This window comes from Mustela putorius, unplaced genomic scaffold, assembly GCF_011764305.1.
Source record: "Mustela putorius furo isolate JIRA1106 unplaced genomic scaffold, ASM1176430v1.1 tig00003845_pilon_pilon_pilon, whole genome shotgun sequence".
NCBI classification, from domain to species: Eukaryota; Metazoa; Chordata; class Mammalia; order Carnivora; family Mustelidae; genus Mustela; species Mustela putorius.
The window spans coordinates 55,152,081-55,173,766 of record NW_025421998.1 but is presented as its reverse complement, the minus strand read 5'-3'; the positions used below and the strand labels follow the sequence as shown (position 1 = coordinate 55,173,766).

At 37.1% G+C, this 21,686-nt stretch overlaps 1 protein-coding gene across 1 annotated transcript in view; it reads right to left on the bottom strand.

Annotated features, from left to right (window-relative positions):
• The window catches only part of STK31 (serine/threonine kinase 31), an 89,577-nt gene extending 73,653 nt beyond the window's left edge, over positions 1 to 15,924 (bottom strand). The window contains 5 exon segments of the mRNA XM_004743318.3: positions 655 to 729; positions 5,846 to 5,944; positions 14,123 to 14,175; positions 14,262 to 14,308; positions 15,801 to 15,924. Coding sequence (XP_004743375.3) covers positions 655 to 729; positions 5,846 to 5,944; positions 14,123 to 14,175; positions 14,262 to 14,308; positions 15,801 to 15,850 — 324 coding nt within the window. The 5' untranslated portion in view covers positions 15,851 to 15,924.
• Positions 15,925 to 21,686: the final 5,762 nt, after the last annotated feature.

Sequence of the window (21,686 nt, the reverse complement as noted above, 5' to 3'; positions counted from 1 at the left end):
TATAGGAACAAAACAGTAAAGGAAAGCCTACAGAGATGCTTTTACACAGCCTGCTATATACAATTGCCATCAGGTACTCAGAATCTTATCTCCACAAATTCCCTTAAAATCTCCCTCATGTTCTTAATGTAAAAACTCAAATAGCTAAACACAAAGAAAATTCATCACATTTAACCAAAGTATGAAAAGCAACAAGTCAATCTTCATTAACCATATGCAAACCAACTAAGCAAAAGATAGAAAGGACTTTTAAGGATAGATCAAATGTTCTTTTCCCACTCAATTTTAAAAGGATCAACTTTTAAAAGTTACTTAGCAAAAACCAAACATGATGACGAAGAACCACTGGTCAGCAAACATAATCTACAAATTATATCATCTACTCTTGGACAATCTGCGGTGATTATATGACAACTTCAATTCAGAAGAATATTCCTGAATCTGACCTGGATTTTTTAAATTAATTCATATTTTTTCTGTTCGCCAGGGGGAAAAACATGATTAATCAATTTATAAGTTCAATTGAACCAGATCTTATTACTACTATGTATAAGCAATGAAGAGCTAAATAAGCATCAATTCTTGGACCCAAAATAATCATTACTCAGGGCAAAAAACAAAACAAAACAAAAAAAATTGAACACTTGTTCCTGCCTTTTCATCATTGATGATTTTCAGTACTTTGCATCTGTACCAACATTTATCTTCAGAAAATAATCCGCCATAAATCTATAAAGAGAAAAAGAAATATTAGTTAGCATTTTAATAATTCAAAGCACACTAAGTAGATCAGAATAATGGTTATCATTTATTAAGCACTTATTATTTGACAATAAGCATTTTATATATAATAACTTATTTTATTATCACAACCATATGAGGCAGATACATTGTTTTCACCATTTATACACCCAAAGACATAAGCCAGTAAGCAACAGAACCAGGATACAAAGTCAGGCAATCTGACTTTAGAGTCCATAATGCAATTCTGCCTTCCCACCAGAACCAAAAAAAAAAAAAAAAAGAGGAAAAGACATAAAAATAAAATTCAAAAAAAAAAGGATAAGCATCAAAGTCTTAAAATCATGCTGCTTTAATGTCTAAAAACATAAATAGTACAATTAGTTATTCTTAAAATATAAACATGCCAAGTACATGACACTTCAGTCTGATTCTCAACCATGTGTGATCCATGTGTCCTACCAGACAAGAAAGATTTTTATACTTTTTACTTTATATATAAAGGCTCTGTTATTAAATGAATAAAATTAAATTTGATAATATCCTTAATACTGAATTTTCATTTGTTTATATTTTAATTATGTTTAATTTTAAAAACAAAGGAAAATTTCAATTTCTCAACCTCAGCACTATTGGTATTTTGAGACAGGATAATTCTTTGGCAGGGAAATGGGGTGGAGGCTCTCTGTGTCCTGTGCACTATAAGATAATTAGCACCATCCCCCCAGGCCTCTACGTACAAGATGCCAATAACACCCTCTCCAGTTGTGGCAACCAAAAATGTCTCTAGACATCGCCAAATATCACCTGGGGGTGAGAGTGGAGGATACAAATCACCCTAGGTTGATAACAACTTTAAATCATACATTCTCAGTGGGGGAAATGTTATTCCCAAGGAATGAAAACTGGTTCAGGAGTGGGGTATGTCTTCAATATTACAATGGTTTGTATCCCTTCAAAGTTCAAACCTAACTGACAACATAAACAGATATATAGGATATTTGTGGTGGTAATAAATCTTGAGGGGAGAAGAACCATTAGGGGAAAAAATGCCTTAAAAAGGCATAACCAAAGACTGAGGAACACTGCTTTAAGAGAAGTATAAAAATTACTTTTAGGTGTATCACTTGAGGTAGGACAAATTCAGAGATTCTGAAGCAAAAGACATACATATATTAAATATAAAAATCCTCAACTCCCCAAAGCAACCAAGTACAAATCAATTCAGACACACAATGGATATCTAACAAAGCAAATGTTACAAAGGATATGTGTGTTCAATTAGCACTTAACTCTGGTTCCCTCAGCTAACACTCAACAACTGGAGGCTAAGAGAGGGCACAAATAGCATGGTACACTCTCCCAACCATCTAACTACATTTTTCAGCAAGCAAAAAGTTTCAGTAGCAAAACAGCTGATAATCAACAGCCCTAATCAATTTCAGACTCTGCAAAAGGTCACATTACCTTTAGTTAAGACTTTGTAATAATACATCAATAAATTTAACAATTCAATATAAGACAAGTGACAGAAATGGGATATAACTGCAACCCTGTCTAGGCAGGGGTGGGGATACTTAGAAATCCAGAAATAGAGCTGGCACTCAACAAAGTTGAAGAATCTGAAGCTCCTGACTCTGTTAGAATGAATAAATCACAACCATTAAAATACAAGTCTATCCCAAAGAGATTTGTCTTTAAAACACAGAGGAGGGGGCACCTGGGTGGCTCAGTGGGTTAAGCCTCTACCTTCAGCTCAGGTCATGGTCTCAGGGTCCTGAGATCGAGCCCCACACTGGGATCTCTCCTCAACAGGGAGCCTGCTTCCTGTTGGGCTGGCAGGAAGGGGGCTACCAAAGATGGCGAAAGTTCCCGCCACAAGACCTGAGCTCGGACAGGAGAACAAAGGCCCAAGCAGGAATCTGAGACCCCCGCCCTGGGCTCCTGTGGACCAATGGGATCCCGATGAGCAGGCGGGATATCCAAATAAGGGAAACTTCCAAAAGACCCCTGAGCTTCCTCCGAGACCCCTTAAAAGCCCCCTCCTCCCTGCCTTGGGTGCGACTTCCGCCGCTCTGCTTTCCAGAGTGGCGGAACCTCGCCCGAGGGTGCCCACCTCCTCCCTGCGCAACTTTCCTGGCTCCCCTTCTCCTGAGCCCTGAAACTTCGCCGGAGAGCGTTTTTAATAAATCTTGCCTTGCACCCACTTTGCCTGGTGTTGTGTTTATCTCGCCGGAAAAAACTTTACACTTCCTTCGCCTCTCTGCCTACTTGTGATCTCTCTATCAAATAAATAAATAAAATCTTTTTTTAAAATTTTTTAAAAAATAAAAGTAAAAAGGGCACCTGGGTGGCTCAGGGGATTAAGCCTCTGCCTTGGGCTCAGGTCATGATCCCAGGGTCTCAGGATCGAGCCCCGCATCAGGCTCTCTGCTCAGCAGGGAAGCCTGCTTCCTCCTTTCTCTCTGCCTTCCTCTCTGACTACTTGTGATCTCTGTCTGTCAAATAAATAAATAAAATCTTTTTAAAAAAATAAATAAAAATAAAATAAAACAGAGAGGGGCTCCTGTATGGCTCAGTCAGTTAAGTGCCTGCCTTCAGCTCAGGTCATGATCCCAGGGGAACCAGGGATTGAGTCCCACATCGGGCTCCCGGCTCTCTCTCTCTCTCTCTCTCTGTCTCTCACAGGTAAATAAATAAAATCTTAAAAAAAAAAAAAGTAAATAAAAACACAGGCATAACTATATATTCAATCCAATTGTCCTTGGTCTCAATCTTTTCCCCTCACAGCTCCACTATTTATAGCCCATTACCCGCCTACATGATGAGAGTAAGAGAACCAGTCAATCCCTGGAAAATTTTCAAACTATAATGCATTCATAAGTAACCAGAGGTGGCTGAGTAATCATTTATAATAATAAATCCATTATTGAAACTAGCTTGAAATTTTTGTAAAGCAAGTATTTTGTACTTAAAAGAGGAAAAGTGGGTATATCTTAATTTCTAACCCTACTAACCACAATTAGAGGCTACAAAGATGTTTTTAAAAACCCTATAAATTTACAAATTACACTCCCTTATCCATTCTAATGTTCAATGCTAAGCTACATTCTTTCCTTCTAATTTCTTCTTTTCACACATTTTTATATAAGCCATTGGGGTTTTAATTACTTTAAAATAAAACCAATAAAAGCACATTATTTTATTTTTTTTTTTTAAAGATTTTATTTATTTATTTGACAGACAGAGATCACAAGTAGGGAGAGAGGCAGGCAGAGAGAGGGGAATACAGGCTCCCCGCTGAGCGGAGAGCCCGATGCGGGGCTCGATCCCAGGACCCTGGGATCATGACCTGAGCCGAAGGCAGAGGCTTTAACCCTCTGAGCCACCCAGGTGCCCCTAAAAGCACATTATTAAAAGAAAATCAAAGTGCATCAAAAAGGTAAAGAGTAAGAAAGACTTCCTTCCCAATACTCTTTAACATGGATCTCCTGAAAATAATTTTACATTTACATTAATTTTACATATATGTTAAGATATATTTGTTCATCTTACTATTTTAAGCACATATCAAAATATAAGATCTAGCCCTTTCATTTAAATAACCAGAGCTGGGAAGCCTGAGGGGGTTGACCATCTGCCTTCTGCTCATGTCATGACCGTGGGGTCCTGGGACAGAGCCCCACATTGGACTCCCTGCTCAGCAGGGTGGTCTGCTTCTCCCTCTCCTTCTGCCCCTCCCCAGCTCGTGCTTGAATGCTCTTTCTCGCTCTCTCGTTCTCAAAAAAATAAATGAATCTTTTTAAAATAAGTAAATAGGGGCGCCTGGGTGGCTCTGTGGGTTAAGGCCTCTGCCTTCAGCTCCCAGGGTCCTGGCATTAAGCCCTGCTTTGGGCTCTCTGCTCAGCAGGGAGCCTGCTTTCCTTCCTCTCTCTCTGCCTGCCTCTCTGCCTACTTGTGATCTCTGTCAAATAAATAAAACAAAATCTTTAAAAAAAAATTTTTAAGTAAATAAAAAAAATAAAATAAAGTAAATAAACAGAGCTTTGAGATGGGTAATGCAAACAAGACATTCATGGCACAATATTTAAAAAGGCACTCTGAGGTATGCCTTAGAATGCCTCCTTAAATTTTAATTTAAATTTAAAATTAAAATTTAATCCCCATCACTATCCTCATCACTATCATCCTTTGCTGGTAAGAATGAAAACTGGTTCAATACTTTGCCACACTATTTGGCCAGTATAACCGAAGTATAACATGCCTACTGTATGACTTAGCAATTCTACTCCTAGATATATACTACAAAGAATTAGGTTAATACATCCAACAAAAGGCTGTATAAGTGTTTCATAGTAGCTTAATTCACAGCAGCCAAAAACTGCAAACAATCCAAATGTTCATCGAAGGACAATAAACTGTGGTGTAGTTACACAATGAAATCTGCATAGCTTAAAAAAGAACAAACTACCAATACACCAATACACACAATAATATGGAAGAATCTCAGAAATTCTGTTGAACTAAAGAAACCAGATACACACAAAAGAATAAATACTGCATGATTTAAGAACAGGCAAGTGAAAATATGGTGACAAGAGTCAGACTAATAATTAACTCTTGTAGAAGAACTACTGACCAAGGATTGACTGAGAAAAAGCCTGCAGGAATTTTCCAGGAAGATGAAACGGTATCTCGATCTGGGTAGTGATTATATAGATGCATTCATATGTAAAAATAATGAAGCTGTACAGCTAAGACACAAACACATTACTGTACTTAAGTTATACCTCAATTTTAAAAAAAAGAGAAAAAGATCATCAAACTCATCTCCATAAAGATTATGTTTACAGATTTTTTTTTTTTGTCAATCAGTATCAAAGGCAAGGATTATCTTGTTCACCACTATATACTCACTACTTACCACAGTACCTGGTCCATAAGTATTTTTGAAAGAATAAATTTACTATGACTACAGTTTACGTAAGTTCTAAAAATTTGCCTCTTCTTCTCAAATACATCAAAAATTCCAACGGTTATAAAATCTAAGACATAAGAAAGCTATCAAGAGAGATGGAATAATTATATCCAAGAATAGGCTCACCTTCTTTGGATCAAGATTCCCAAAAACTGAATTGGCATGGGGACAAACTTCAGACAATGAGCAACCAATCTTCACAATATCGTTATTTCTATTAATACTCTGGAAGAAAGAGTAACTACATTTTAAGACTTAGTAAATTATTATCTGACAGTGTTATATAATTGAAAGTTCTATTAGCATAATACTTAAAAGATTTTGAACATTAGAAATTAAATCAAATTCTTGGACCAGTGTTTTCATAATTCAAATGAGTTCTTTATAAGAAAATTTTTACTTTGCAGTGAGTTCAAATTACTTGGAATTCAAAATAAGTTACCAAATACTATTAAATCACAAGAGGAGGTAAATTCAAACAATTATCTCTGGATTGTACTTTAGATCAAATTCTAATTGCTCAAAATAGACAGCATATTTTAGTCAAATGACCTAAGTCTTCTCATATATTTTTATTGTATAAAGAAAACAGATGTAAAAAAATTCAAAATGTATATAATCCTCTATACACAAATAAGACAAACTAGTTAGTAAATTCATTTCTCATGGGTATAGGCTAACAATTTTGAAACTCCTATAGGTGTACACTAGGATTAAACAAATACCACAGATAATGAAAGCAGGGAGAAAGAAATTACAAAAAAGGGGAGAAGGCTAGTATGAAACTACACGGTCAGATTCCAATTGGACGGCATTTGTATTAACTCACAGTACGCATGTTTGTGTGTATAATATATGCATATATGAAAGGAAGACACACAAACAGATGTGTATATGTCTAAGTTTTTAGACATATATATTTCCCAGATCTGTCTGCTGAGAGGGCCTAGAAACAATGACACTCCAGTAGCAATAAGCACATCCAGTGCCCTATTATTGATTTCTAAATACCATTCTCCAATAAAAGTAATCAGAGTTCCTTGGAGAGCAGTAGTTTTCAGGACCAGGACAGGGAAATAAAAGATGATCCTGGAACTCCTGGTGGTACCAGAAAGTAAGGAAATGCTCAAGAAAGAAACGGAGACATGTTTAAAGGGCACAGGAGCCAATGTGAACATCTCTTGATGCCCAAAACTAGAACAATTCAAACAACAAAATAGTGATAGTACTGGATTATAACCCATTGAATAAATAGCCATGAGTCCATATTAATTTCAGTAATTTAATAAATGAATGGAGAAGATATAGTTCTTCCTTAGAGAGGAATTCCAATTAATAAATGCAGAAGGAATGAGAGAAAATCTTTAGGAAAAGACCACAGTAATAAATAATAAAATTCGTGGATGAAAAGTTGAGGAAAAATAAGATAATTTCAATATATCTCCCTCTAAAACATTTATTAATTACAAAAAGAAGAGTAACTTTAAAGTGAAGAAACCCAGGAGTGCCTGGGTGGCTCAGTGGGTTAAAGCCTCTGCCTTCAGCTCAGGTCATGATCTCAGGGTCCTGGGATCGAGCCCTGCATCGCATTGGGGTTTTCCGCTCATGGGGAAGCCTGCTTCCCCCCTCCGCTCTCTCTACCTGCCTCTCTGCCTACTTGTGATCTCTGTCTGTCAAATAAATAAATAAAATCTTTTAAAAAAATAATAATAATAAAGTGAAGAATCCCAGCAGTGAGCACCTTAATCAAGTGAAGCAAGCTCAGTATTATCAAATGATGTACCAAGATCATGAATCCCCAATATGATACACTAACAAGGACACAGTAACACTTCTATAGTATTACTGCCAATCCACTTATAAAAAACCATAGTGATATTCTATAAAGTAACTGACCATGGGCGCCTGGGTGGCTCAGTGGGTTGAGCCGCTGCCTTTGGCTCGGGTCATGATCTCAGGGTCCTGGGATCGAGTCCCGCATCGGGCTCTCTGCTCAGCAGGGAGCCTGCTTCCTCCTCTCTCTTTCTCTGCCTGCCTCTCTGCCTACTTGTGATATCTCTCTGTCAAATAAATAAATAAAATCTTTAAAAAAAAAAAAAAAGTAACTGACCACTACTCATCAAAAATGTCAAAGTCATGAAGGACAAGGATAAATAAAAGAACTATCAAAAGCCAGAGGAGACTAAAAATACATAACAATGAAATACAATGTAGAATCCTGGAGCAGAAAAAAGGCAATGAAAAAAAGTGCTGAAATTTGATTAAGAGCTGCAGTTAATAGCACGATACCAGTGTTAATTTCCTGGCTTTGATAACTGTATTATGGTTATGTAAAATGTTAGCAGTAAGTGAAGCTAGATAAGAATATAAAGAGAGGGGCACCTGGGTGGCTCAGTGGGTTAAGCCGCTGCCTTCGGCTCAGGTCATGATCTTAGAGTCCTGGGATCGAGTCCCGCATCGGGCTCTCTGCTCAGCAGGGAGCCTGCTTCCCTCTCTCTCTCTCTGCCTGCCTCTCTGTCTACTTGTGATCTCTCTCTGTCAAATAAATAAATAAAATCTTTAAAAAAAAAAGAATATAAAGAGAGACTGTACTAACAAAACAACTAACAGACATGTGGAAAAAATGCTTAACATCACTTGGCATTGTGGAAATACAAATCAAAACTACAATGGGATACCATCTCACACCAGTCAGGTGGCAAGAGTTAACAACTCAGGAAATGACAAATGTTGACAAGGATGCAGAAAAAAGGAAACCCTCTTACACTGTTGGTAGGAATGCAAACTGGTGTAGCCACTCTGGAAAACAGTATGGAATTTCCTCAGAAAGTTAAAAATAGAACTACCCTATGATCCAGCAATTGCATTATGAGGTATTTACCCAAAGGATACAAAAATATAGATTCAATCTATACAAAAACATAGATTTTTACTGTTTATAACAGTAATGTCACAAAAGACAAAATATGGAAAGAGCCCAGGTGTCCATCAACAGATGAATGGATAAAATTATATATGTGACTATATAATGTACATATATATGTATAAAGGTATACATACACACACACACACACAAGAATATTACTCAGCCATCAAAAAAATGAAATACAGCCACCTGCCATGACATGTATGGAACTAGAAGGTATTATGCTTACCAACATTGGTCAGAGAAAAACAAACAACAGTATGATTTCACTCAGATAAGGAATTTAAGAAACAAAATAGATGTACATAGAAGAAGGGAAAGAAAAATAAAATAAGATAAAAACAGAGAAGGAAGCAAACCATAAGAAGCTCTTAATCTCAGGAAACAAACTGAGGGTTGCTGGAGGGGAGAGGGTTGAGATAACTGAGTGATGGGCATATCACATGATGTACATGAGATCACATGAGAGCATATGATATAATTAGCACTGGGTATTATTATATAAGATTGATGAATCACTGAACTCTATCTCTGAAACTAATAACACATTATATGTTAACTAAACTGAATTTAAATTAAATTTTTTTAAAAAGAAAAACTGTATTAATTTTACATCCTTCAAGTCTAAAGTTATTCCCAAATAATTAAGTATATTTATATAATCTTAAAAATATATCAGCAAAATATTGAGTAAGGCTAGAAAGAACATGATTATCTCTGATGACTGAAAAGAAACTCTGAAAGAGCCATTCCAAAGAATGATGATGAGTATCAGTATCACTACAGAGTAAAAAAGGGAACTGACTTTAAACTGATCCAAAGCACATTACAGGCAGTCTTTGTGAGTAAAGCCCCAGAATTAAACCTCTAAAGTTCAGAATACACCAAAATACTCTGCATTAAATCTTATAGTTATCTGGACTGAAATAAAGGGAAGCTCCTTCTTTCAAATAAAGGTGAAGGTCAAACACTTAAGATTCCCTTATTTATTTATTTATTCCTTTATTCCTTTATTTATTTATTCCTTTCGATTGGAATTTGTTACTCATCCCACTGGGCCTACCAAAAATTCTGCAGCATACTCATATAAGTGGTTTACAGGGCAGAAATTCATAGTGGCAGAAAGGCAGAGAATATACATGAGCAGATCTTCATCTTGATCTGCTTTCACATATCTGTAAATCTATTTACTCTTTATTTATACCCATTCCAACTCCAATCAAATTTTACAATTTGTGCATCTACCTTCAGCTCAGGTCATGATCCCAGGGTCCTGGAATGGAGCCCCAAGTCCGCTGGGCCCCCGCTTAGTAGGGAACCAGCTTCTCCCTCTGCTGCTCCCCAATTTGCGCTCTCTCCCTCCTTCTCTCTCAAGTAAATAAAAAATTTTTACACTTCGCTTCTTGAAATCATTCATGTGAATGCCATTAGTAGTTTTAACCCTTAATATTTTCAGCCATTTATGAAATGTTTCCTAACTTCTTAACATGTTAAATTTCTATAAGGCCTCAATTTCATGGCTGAAATCACAGGTTGGCAAATTTTGGCCTCTACTACTTGATTTCGTAAATAAAGTTTTAATGGATCACAGCTCCATCGATATGTTTATGTACTATCATATAGATGCCTTTGCACTATAGGAGCAGAGTTGAACAGTTGCTATAGACTATATGGCCCATTATTGTTAAAATATTTACTATCTCATCTTTTACAGGAAAAGTTTGCTGATTCCTGGTTTAAATAATAGCTCCAAATTCAATCAATAGCTTCACGTAATGGTCAATTGAAATCAAAGCCTACAGTTGCACTGACCAAATACAACAGCAAAAATCCATTTTAAATGTAGCTGGTCTGGGGCGTGCCTCTGTGGCTCAGTGGCCTAAGCCTCTGCCTTCAGCTCAGGTCATGACCTCAGGGTCCTGGGATTGAGCCCCACATCGAGCTCTCTGCTTAGCGAAGAACCCATCCCCCCCCCCTGCCTGCTGCTCTGCCTACTTGTGATCTCTCTATGTCAAATAAATAAAATCTTTTTTAAAAAATAAATAAAAATAAATGGTCTTATTTGAGATATGTAAGTATAAAATTTATACCAGATTTCAAAACTTAATATGAAAAAGGAAAATAGAACTCCTGTAAATGTCTCTGAACTGACTGCATTTTGAAATATTTTAGGTATACTGAGTTAAATAAAATATATCAAATAAAATTTATTTCACCTGTTTCTTTTTACTTTTTAATGTGTCTGCTGAATTTCAAATTCCTTATGTGGCTCACATATTTCTATTGAACAGTGATGATCTAGAAAAAAAATTTTTTTAAGAGATGGGGAAAGGTTAGAGAATGTTTTTTTTTAAACTTTGGTATTTTTTTTTTTACTTGTTTGAGAGAGAGAGAAGGGTCAGAGGGAGAAGTAGATTCCCCGTAGACAGCCTGATGCAGGACTTGTTCCCAAGACACTGGGATCTCAAAGTGAGCCAAAGGCAGTCGCTTAGCTAACTGTGTCACCCAGGCACCCTTAGAGAGAGAATCTCAAGCAGGCTCTACACCCAGCATGGAACCCAACGTGGGGCTAGATCTCACAACACCGAAATCAAGAATCAATGCTAAACCAACTGAGCCACCCAGGCGTCCCTAGAAAATCTTATTTAAGCTATGATCTTAAACATATTTATCATCTAACCTGACATACAATTGCTATTAATACAGAGACAACAGGCAGAAAATATGTGGGCACCGTTTAAAAAAATCTGCATAAGCAGAGATACATATTTATCACAAGTTTTCTGTGAGTATCCCCCTTCTACAATGTTTACTACATAGATATAAAAACTCTGGGTTAATCATATTCTTCTACAAGTTTTCTTCTCATAAATTCCACTTCCCATATTGCCAATTCACTACACCCCCAGAAAAGAGTTCTTACACTGCAGGAAGTACAGAAACATCATTCTCTTCCCTGCCACTTATACACTTCACAAAATTAAAAATTAGTGAGTAATTGTATGCATTAGAGGGATTCACCTTCTTAAGTTCTGGAATATAAAACTCTAAATGTTCTACTAGTGTTTCCCACTTTATGAAGGAAAAGTTACTGTATCTCAAATTCAAAATTAAGCCATTAAAAAAAAAAATGACATTTAAAAACACACGATCTTTTAAGAAACAATCTTATAAAAGACCCCTAGATGGGGCTGTAACATCACAAATACAGTATCTTCGCATCTTCAGTAATTTATGCAGCCTAGATTATTGGTATTAAATTGAGTGTAATTATGAAACCACAATTATAATATTTCTTTCTCTTTTTTTAAGATTTTATTTATTTATTTGAGATATGGATATCACAAGTAGACAGAAAGGCAGGCAGAGAGAGGAAGGAAAGCAGACTCCCTGCCGAGCAGAGAGCCCAATGCGGGGCTTGATCCCAGGACTCTGGGATCGTGACCTGAGCTGAAGGCAGAGGCTTTACCCCACTGAGCCACCCAGGCGCCCCTCTTTTTTTTTTCTTTTTTTAAGATTTTATTTACTTATTTGACACACAGAGAGAGATCACAAGCAGGCAGAGAGTCAGGCCGAGAGAGAGGAGAAAGCAGGTTCCCCACCGAGCGGAGAGCCCAAACCGGGGCTCCATCCCAGGACCCCGAAACCATGACCCGACCCGAGCCGAAGGCAGAGGCTCCAACCCACTGACTCACCCGTGCCCCTTTTGCTTTCTTTTTTAAGTCAGTGTATTATGAACACACTACTCGTTACTCAGGTAGTAACCATTTGTCTTCTAATAATGCCTTGCATTAAATAATGCTAAGAATAATTAGGCACTTCTGCATGGAACCAGAAAAGACCCCGAATAGCCAAAGGAATGTTGAAAAAAAAACCAAAGCTGGTGGCATCACAATTCCGGACTTTAAGCTCTATTACAAAGCTGTAATCAAGACAGTGCGGTATTGGCATAAAAACAGAAACACAGATTAATGAAATAGAATAGAGAACCCAGAAATGGACCTGCAACTCTACAGTCAACTAATCTTCAACAAAGCAGGAAAGAATATTCAATGGAAAAAGCCTCTTCAACAAATGGTTTTGGGAAAACTGGACAACCACATGCAGGAGAATGAAACTGGACCATTTCCTTACACCATACACAATAATAGTCTCAAAAAGGATGAAAGACCTAAATGTGAGACAGGAATCCAACAAAATCCTTAAGAAACATAGGCAGCAATCTCTTTGACCTCAGCCACAGAAACGTTTTCCTAGATACATCTCAAAGGCAAGGGAAACAAAAGCAAAAATGAACTATTGAGACTTCATCAAGATAAAAAACTTCTGCACAGCAAAGTAAACAGTTGACAAAACTAAAAGACAACTGACAGAATGGGAAAAGGTATTTGCAAATGACATATGAAAGGGCTACTACCCAAAATCTATAAAGAACTTATCAAACTCAACACCCAAAGAACAAATAATCCAATCAAGAAATGGGCAGAAGACATGAACAGACATTTCTGCAAGGAAAACATCCAAATGGCCAACAGACACATGAAAAAGTGCTCAATATCACAATGAGATACCACCTCACACCAGTCAGAATGGTTAAAATAAACAAATCAGGAAATGACAGATGCTGGTGAGAATGTGGATCCTTGTGGGAACACGAACTAATGCAGCCACTCTGGAAAACAGTAGGGAGATGCTTCAAAAAATTGCAAATAGAACTACCCTATGACTCAGCAATTGCACTACTGGATATTTACCTTAAAGATACAAACATAGTGATCCGAAGGGACATGTGCACCCCAATGTTTATAGCAGAAATGTTCACAACAGCCAAACTATGTCCATCAACAGATGCATTCATAAAGAAGATACGGTATGTGTGTGTGTGTGTGTGTGTATATATGTGTATATATACCTATATAAAGATTATATATATATAAATAATATATAAAACAATATTACGCAGCCATCAAAAATGAAATCTTGCCATCTGCAATGATGTGGATGAATGAGAGGGTATTTTATGCTAATAATAAGTCAATCAGAGAAAGACAATTATGACTTCACTGATATGTGGAATTTAAGAAACAAGGCAGAGGATCAGAGGAGAAGAGAGGAAAAAATGAAACAAGACAAAACCAGAGAGGGAGACAAACCATAGAAGACTCTCAATCTCAGGAAACAAACTGAGGGTTGCTGGAGGGGAAAGGGTGAGGGGATGAGATGCTTAGGTGATGGACACTGGGAAAGGTAATGTGTTGTGGTGAGCGCTGAGTGTTGTGTAAGACTAATGAACCACAGACCTTTCCTCTGAAACAAATACTACATTACATTAATTTAAAAACTTAAAAAAAAAGAAGAATTAGGCACTGAGAGTGACAATGATATCTGTATTCTGGGGGTTTTATTTTTATTTTTGTTGGGCAGGACCTGGTTAGTGGAGGAAGGGGAAGGAGGAGGAAATCAACCACACTATTTACCTGGGCCCAAAATGTTACTGCATCTTCCACATGACTTCCAACCACATCTTCAACTAAAACCAAATCAAAATGCAATGAAGATTAGAAATTAATCAAGATCATGTAGCTCTTACATCCAAAAATAATTTTGTGACAGTACCTTTATTGTAATGCACATCTTCATCCATCTGGACAATTCCTGAAAAACTAAAACAATTCAATACCTTGAATTAAGTTCAATAATCTGTCCATTTAAGGTGAATAAAGACTATATAATGTTCGAATTCCTACGAGTATGTTTTGTTCCTAAATAGTCAAATTTCAAAGTCTATCAAAAATGACCTCAGAGGTCTTTAATAATTAACTTTATTTGAATATAAAAATTCTACAATTGTATCATATACAATTTAGCTTTGAAATTACCTCTTCAGCTAAGCTTTTACAAATTTACACTGTAGCGAATATCCAGGCACACTGTGGTCAGTTACATAAATCAATATTTCAGAACAATGTGCATATTCTTTCAAAAGACTTGATGCCCTCCCAAAAGGGCAAACGAAAACAAACACTACAAACATATAGAGAACAAACACTTCACCTTGGTAATCAACTTTATTTAAAAGGTACAACGGTTTCTACTTTTGAAGATACCCTGCAATCAAGGACTGCAAAATGAATCAAATTTTGCCCATTACATCAAAACTAATTTTCATTACATAATATACTTTCCAACTCCAAAATGTTTCAAAATAAATGTTGACTAGCTTATAATTTTATCATTAATACACTAGAATACTGCACTTTCAGTGCCTAAATGTTAGTTCTGTGAAGGAAACTGAAAATACAGACTTTTTAAAAGCTTTAAAAGTTAACTAAGAACAGTGCTACACCAAAGTTCCAAATGTTCTCTCAACTATGGAAAGAGAAAAATTCACTGTCACAGAAAAAGTCAAAAAAAATTTTTAAATTTAATCTCCTGATTCTTGTTACACCTTAAACAGTTTTTTCACATCATTAAGCTGCATGAATATATCTTCAAAACAAATATCATTCCTCCACTAATGGTAAAAAAAAAAAAAAAAAAAAAAAAAGTTTTAGTTGAGCAAAAAGTTGTAATACCAAATTGGAATCTGCCTGGAGAGACTATTATTTCTCTGGAAGCCACTGCCTTAAATTTAGTAAAAACTGAAATTGTCTGGAAATTCCAAGAAACTATAGTTTCATCTTAAAAACGTATTTTTAAAGTGGTCAAAAAGACTTTAGCCACGATAATTATGAAGAAACTGATGCTTCATCCATTTTCTACAACACTGGATTACCAGATGGCACTACAATTCAGGTCAAGAATCTGGAATGAATGAGTCCAGGTCGCTCCTCAACACCCATTTTATGAGGGATTTTGAAGTTTAAATGGTACAAAATTTACGGGGTGAATTCCACCCCACTACTTGCCTGAGCCACTCCATCTCCACTAAGAACACTCAGGCCCAAGTTACCTGCAAGCCAGTTTTGCCTCCCCAGCACCGCAACTCAAAAGCTGGGGTGCCCATCACCCTCAGAAGTAGGCTGGCGATTCCAAGGCTGAGGAAGGCCAGGAAATGGGCCTCGCCCCATACTTGGGAACCCTAAATGGCCAGTATGGGTTAAAGACGGTCCTTGAAGCGGCTGGCATCGAACTTATCCAATGACTACTACTGACCTCACACTTTCCGCCACAGAAATTCTAGAAAAGTGCCCACGGCCCCACATACTGGGCCCTCGGCCCTCAGCCCGCCGCCCGCCGCCCGCCACCGCAGCTAGCCGTCAGACCCCAGTCGCGCACGTGAAGAGGCTTACCGCCCGCACTGACGCTGCTCAGGCTCCATGCTGCGCTTGCGCGCACAGCGCCGTGCCCTCTGCAGAGCTTGCTGGGAGCCGCTGCTTAGTACACGTGGCCACAAAGCCTGGGGCCTGAAGCGGGTGGCGTGCAGGGAGGGGCCCGCTGGGTGGGGTCATGCACGTGGTGGGCTCCGCACAGAGTTTGCGCGAACCAGGGACTTCCGGGTCTTTTCGGCCCTTAGTAGCTGGCTTGATGGTGGGTTCTGTTTACAGGCCTTCAAATAATGACGAAGATAGTGGTTTGGATTTCATAGTCTCTACAAATGTGCTCCCGCTGATTTAGATTTAAACGAGTCAAATTAGACGTATCCTCAGTATTCGTTTTACAAATGGAAAGTGAATTCAGTAAATGAAAATGTGATTTTTAGATGAGTACCTTTACAATCATTTCTCAGCCCAACCTTGGCATCAGAGCTTTCTCATGTTGCAGCTTTTTCACGACGCTAAGGGACAAAAATTAATATAGATTAGCTGTGCGGTTATATGCAGATCTTATACTTGGTGGCAAACCTTGCGCAACAGTTGAAAATTATCTCCGTTAATTTTCAACAGCTTGATTAAGGTATAATAGACATGAAAGAAACTGCAGGTATTAACACTGCGTTATTTGGTAAGTGAACATAGTATACACATCCCCACAAAGTAACAATCACTCCCTTCACATCCCCCACCTCAAATTTTCCTCATCCCCCTGTGAAATACTTGGCTTCCCCCTCCTACCTCATATAAACAGGTTCTGCTTTCGCTCACCCTATATTAGTTTGCATTTTCTAGAATTTGACGTTAATGATAACCATGCCGCGAGTACATTCTGATTTCTTTCACTCGGCATTATATTGAGATTCATCCATTTTGTCATCTGTATCGACAGTTTATTGCTTATTATTGCTGAGTACTATTCCATTGCACGAGTATAACCAATTTATCTACCTTTTGATTAGACTTTTTTTAACTTTTTTTTTTTTTTTAAGGTAGGCTCCATTTGCAGCGGGGAGCCCAAAACCGGACTTGAATTCATGACCCCGAAATCAAGACTTGAGCTGGGATAAAGAGTTAGACAATTAAGAGACTGAGCCACCCAAGTGCCCCTTGATAGACACTTAGATTGTTTCCAGTTTGGGATTGTTTCAGATAAAGCTGCTATGAAAGATCATGTGCAAATCTTTGTATGGGAATATGCTTTCATTTCTCCTGGGTTAATACCTAGGAGTAGAATGTGGGTCGGATGATATTGTTATGTGTGTTTAAGTTATTAAGAAATTGCTAGACAGGGTTATGAGTTCAAATCCCACATTGGTTTCCATGCTGGGTGTGAAGCCTACTTGAAAAGAAAAGAGAAAGAAAAGAAACTGCTAGGCTGTTTTTATAAAGTAGATTTACTATTTTATATGTGCACCAGTGGGGTTGAAGAGTTCTAGTTGGCCCATATCCTCACCCTTATTTTATATGGTCAGTGTTCTTAAGTTCAGACATTTATATAAAAATGGTATCTCCTTATAGTTTTAATTTGTATTTCTGTTAACTAAAAATGTTGACCATCTTTTCGTGTTTATTTTCCACCCATACAGCTTCTTAGATAGAGTGTCTGTTTAAACATGTTCCCATTTTTTTTTATTTTTTATTTTTTTTTAGATTTTATTTATTTATCAGAGAGAGAGAGGGCGGGAGAGCAAGCACAGGCAGACAGAATGGCAGGCAGAGGCAGAGGGAGAAGCAGGCTCCTTGCCAAGCAAGGAGCCTGATGCAGGACTCGATCCCAGAACGCTGGGATCATGGCCTGAGCCGAAGGCAGCCGCTTAACCAACTGAGCCACCCAGGCGTCCCTGTTCCCATTTTTAAATGAAATTATTTTTAGAAGATTTTATTTATTTGACAGAGAGAGAGAGGTCACAAGTAGGCAGAGAGGGAAGCAGAGAGAGAGGGAGAAGCAGACTCCCCACCAGTAGAGAGCCCAATGCAGGCCTCCATCCCAGGACCCTGAGATCACCACCCCAGTAGAAGGCAGAGGCTCAATCCGCTGAGCCACCCAGGCGTCCATGAATTATTTTCTTATGAGTTTTGCAGTTCATTATATACTGTGGATTTAACTCCTTCAAATTTGCACATATTTTCTCCCAGTTTGTAGTTTATCTTTTCATTCTCTAAAAAGAGTATTTCAAAGAGCAGAAGTTCTTAATTTTGATGAAGTTCAATTTATAAGTTTTGTCTTTTATGGATCATGCTTATGTGTTGAATTTAAGAAATCACCACCACCTAACCCATGTCAGAAATGTTTTCTATATTTCCTTCTAGAAGTTTTATATGTTTAATTTAGGCTTTGTTTAGATCTATAATCCTTTTTTAAGTTCATTTTTGTATAAGACGCAAAGCACGAATCAGTTTATATTTTTGCATTTGGATGTCTAGTTTTTCCAGCACCATTTGTTGAAAATGCTATTATTTTTCTTTTTTCTTTTTTTTTAAAGATTTTATTTATTTATTTGACAGAGAGAGATCACAAGTAGGCAGAGAAGCAGGCAGAGAGGAGGAAGCAGGCTCCCCACTGAGCAGAGAGCCCGATGTGGGACTCGATCCCAGGACCATGAGATCATGACCCGAGCCAAAGGCAGTGGCTCAACCCACTGAGCCATCCAGGCACCCCAAAAAATGCTATTATTTTTCTATTGAATTGCCTTGACATTAGTGTCGAATAGCAATTAACTGTATTTGTGTAGGACTATTTCTGAATTCTCTATTCTGTTACACTGATCTATTTGCTTTCTTTAATCTAAAATGACATCATCTTGATTCCTGTTTTATAAGTCTTAACGACAGGTACTGAAAGCCTTCCAATCTTGTTCTTCAAAATTTTTTTAGTTTTCCAATTTTGTTTGAAATTTAGAATTAACTTGTCAATGTCTACATACACATACAAAATCTGCTGAGATTTTTATTGGAATTACATTGAATCTATACATATGTTTGAGAATTGACATCTTGACAATATTGAGTCTTACGATGTATGAACATTGTATACATCCCCATTTACTTAGATATTCTTTTATTTCTCTGAGCAATGTTTTGTATTTTTCAATATAAAAGTTTTGTACTTCTTTGTCTAATTTATACCTAAGGATTTTTTATGCTATTGTAAACGATACTATTTTTTTTAAGATTTTATTTATTTCTTTGACAGACAGAGATCACAAGTAGACGGAGAGGCATGCAGAGAGAGGAGGAAGTGGACTTCCTGCGGAGCAGAGAGCCCAATGTGGGGCTCGATCCCATGACCCAGGGATCATGACCTGAGTCGAAGGCAGAGGCTTTAACCCACTGAGCCACCCAGTCACCCCTGTAAATGGTATTATTTTCTTAATCTCAATTTCTAGTTGTTTTGTTGCTAGTATATAGAAATATTATTTTTGTATATTGATCTTCTTTTCTGCATCCTTACTAAATTCACTTATTTCTAGTGAGTCTTTTTTTTTTTTTTTAGATTTTATTTTTATTTATTTGACAGAGAGAGATTACAAGTAGGCAGAGAGGCAGGCAGAGAGAGAGAGAGAAGGAAGCAGGCTCCCCGCTGAGCAGAGAGCCCGATGCGGGACTCGATCCCAGGACCATGAGATCATGACCCGAGCCAAAGGCAGTGGCTCAACCCACTGAGCCATCCAGGCACCCATCTAGTGAGTCTTTTTTTAATAGATTTAATAAGTTTATGTACATATATGATGTCATATGCAAATAAAGACTTAATTTTTTCCTTTCCAATCTTGGTATCTTTTATTTCTTTTATCTTTCTTTATTGCAGTAGCTAGAACCTCCAGTTTATTGAATAGAAGTGCTGAGAGCAGTCGTCCTTGCCAAGTTCCTAATCTTAGGAGGAAAGCATTTGGCTTTCAGCATTAGGTATAATGTTAACTGTGTTTTTTTAGTAAATACCCTTTATCAGATTGAAGAAACTAGCTTCTTAGTTTTCTGAGAGCTTTTATCTTGAACATGTGTTAAATTTTGTCACATATTCATACATCTATTGAAGTGGTCATGTGGTTCTTTTTTAGTTGGTTAATATGATGAATTACATTAATTTTCAAATGTTAAGCCAACCTTCTATTCCTTAGATAATATCCACTCGATCATGATATATTTCCTTTTTGCATACTCTTGTATGATATTTGCTAAAATTGTTAAGAATGTTTGCATCTATGTTTGAGAGGAATTAATCTGAATTTCTTTTCTTTTGATGTATTTGTCTGGTTTTCTTATCTGAGTAATGCTGGCTGCATAGAATAAGTTGTAAAGAATTCCCAACTTCGGGGTACGTGGGTGGCTCAGTGGGTTAAAGCGTCTGCCTTCAGCTCAGGTTCTGATCCCAGGGTCCTGGGATTGAACCCTGCATCGGTCTCAGGGAGCCTGCTTCCCCCTGGCTCTCTGCCTACTTGTGATCTGTCAAATAAATAAATAAAATCTTGTTAATAAATAAAAAGAATTCCCAAACTTCAGTTTTCTGGACAAGGTTATATAGAGTGAGTAATCTTTAATCCTTTGGTAAAGTTCACAGTGCAGCCATCTGGACCTGGAATGTTCTTTGTAGGAAAGTTTTTAAGTACAAATTAATTTCTTAAATTGATATATGGGATAATAATTATACAATATAGGGCTAATCAAGTTATCTATTAATTGAATGAGCTTCGGTTTTTGTATTTCAAGAAAATTTATCCATTTCAGACTAAGTTGTAAAATTCATTGGCATAAAATTGTTTATAACATTCCCTTATTATCCATCTAGTATCTGTAGAATATATAGTGATGTCATCACTCTTATTCCTAACATTGATGATTTGTGTGTTCTCTCTTTCTATTATTTCTTTGCTGATTAGCCTGGCTGTATCAATTTTACTGGTCTTCTTAAAATACCTGTGTTTTGTTTTATTCATTTTCTCTATTGCATTTGTTTTCTATTTCTGCTCTGGTGTTTACTATTTCCTTTTTCCTATTTTAGTTTTCATTTGCCTTTCTTTATCTGGTTCCTGAAGGTAAAAACTGAGGTCACTTATTTGTGATCTTTCTTCTTTTCTGATATAGGCATTTGGTGCCTAAATTTTCCTCTAAGTGCCATTTTAACCAAATTCCGCAAATATTGTTGTGTTTTCTTTTCATTCAGTTGAAAGTACTTTGATTCCGTTATTTTTTTTTCATTGACCCATGGATTATTTAGATATGTATTATAGAACTTTGAAATTTTTGGAGATTTCCCAGATATCTGTTACTGATTTCTAATTTAATTCCACTGTGGTCAGAGGACATCATGATCTGAATCATCTTAAAAGTATTGAGACTTATTTTGTGATGTAGAGTATGGTCAACCTAATAAACCTTGCCTGTGCATTAAAAAAAAAAAAAATGGTATTCTACTATTATTGAATTGAGTGTTCTATAAATGTCAATTACATAAAGTCGGTTAATAGTTGTTCAAGTCTTCTAAAGCCTCACTGACTTTGTGCCTACATAACACTTCAATCAAGGGAGGCTCCTGGGTCATTAACTCTGACCCAAGCCTGCAGCATCTGAGAAGTATATGGGGCATGAAGCAAGAACTAGCAATGTAGGCCCAAGGATTCTATCAGTCTCTTACTATATCTATCCCAATTATTGGATAGATATAGAAATAGAGTGGGGTCAGACCCATTATACCCACTGGGATGGACTTTAGTCAGGACCCCATTTA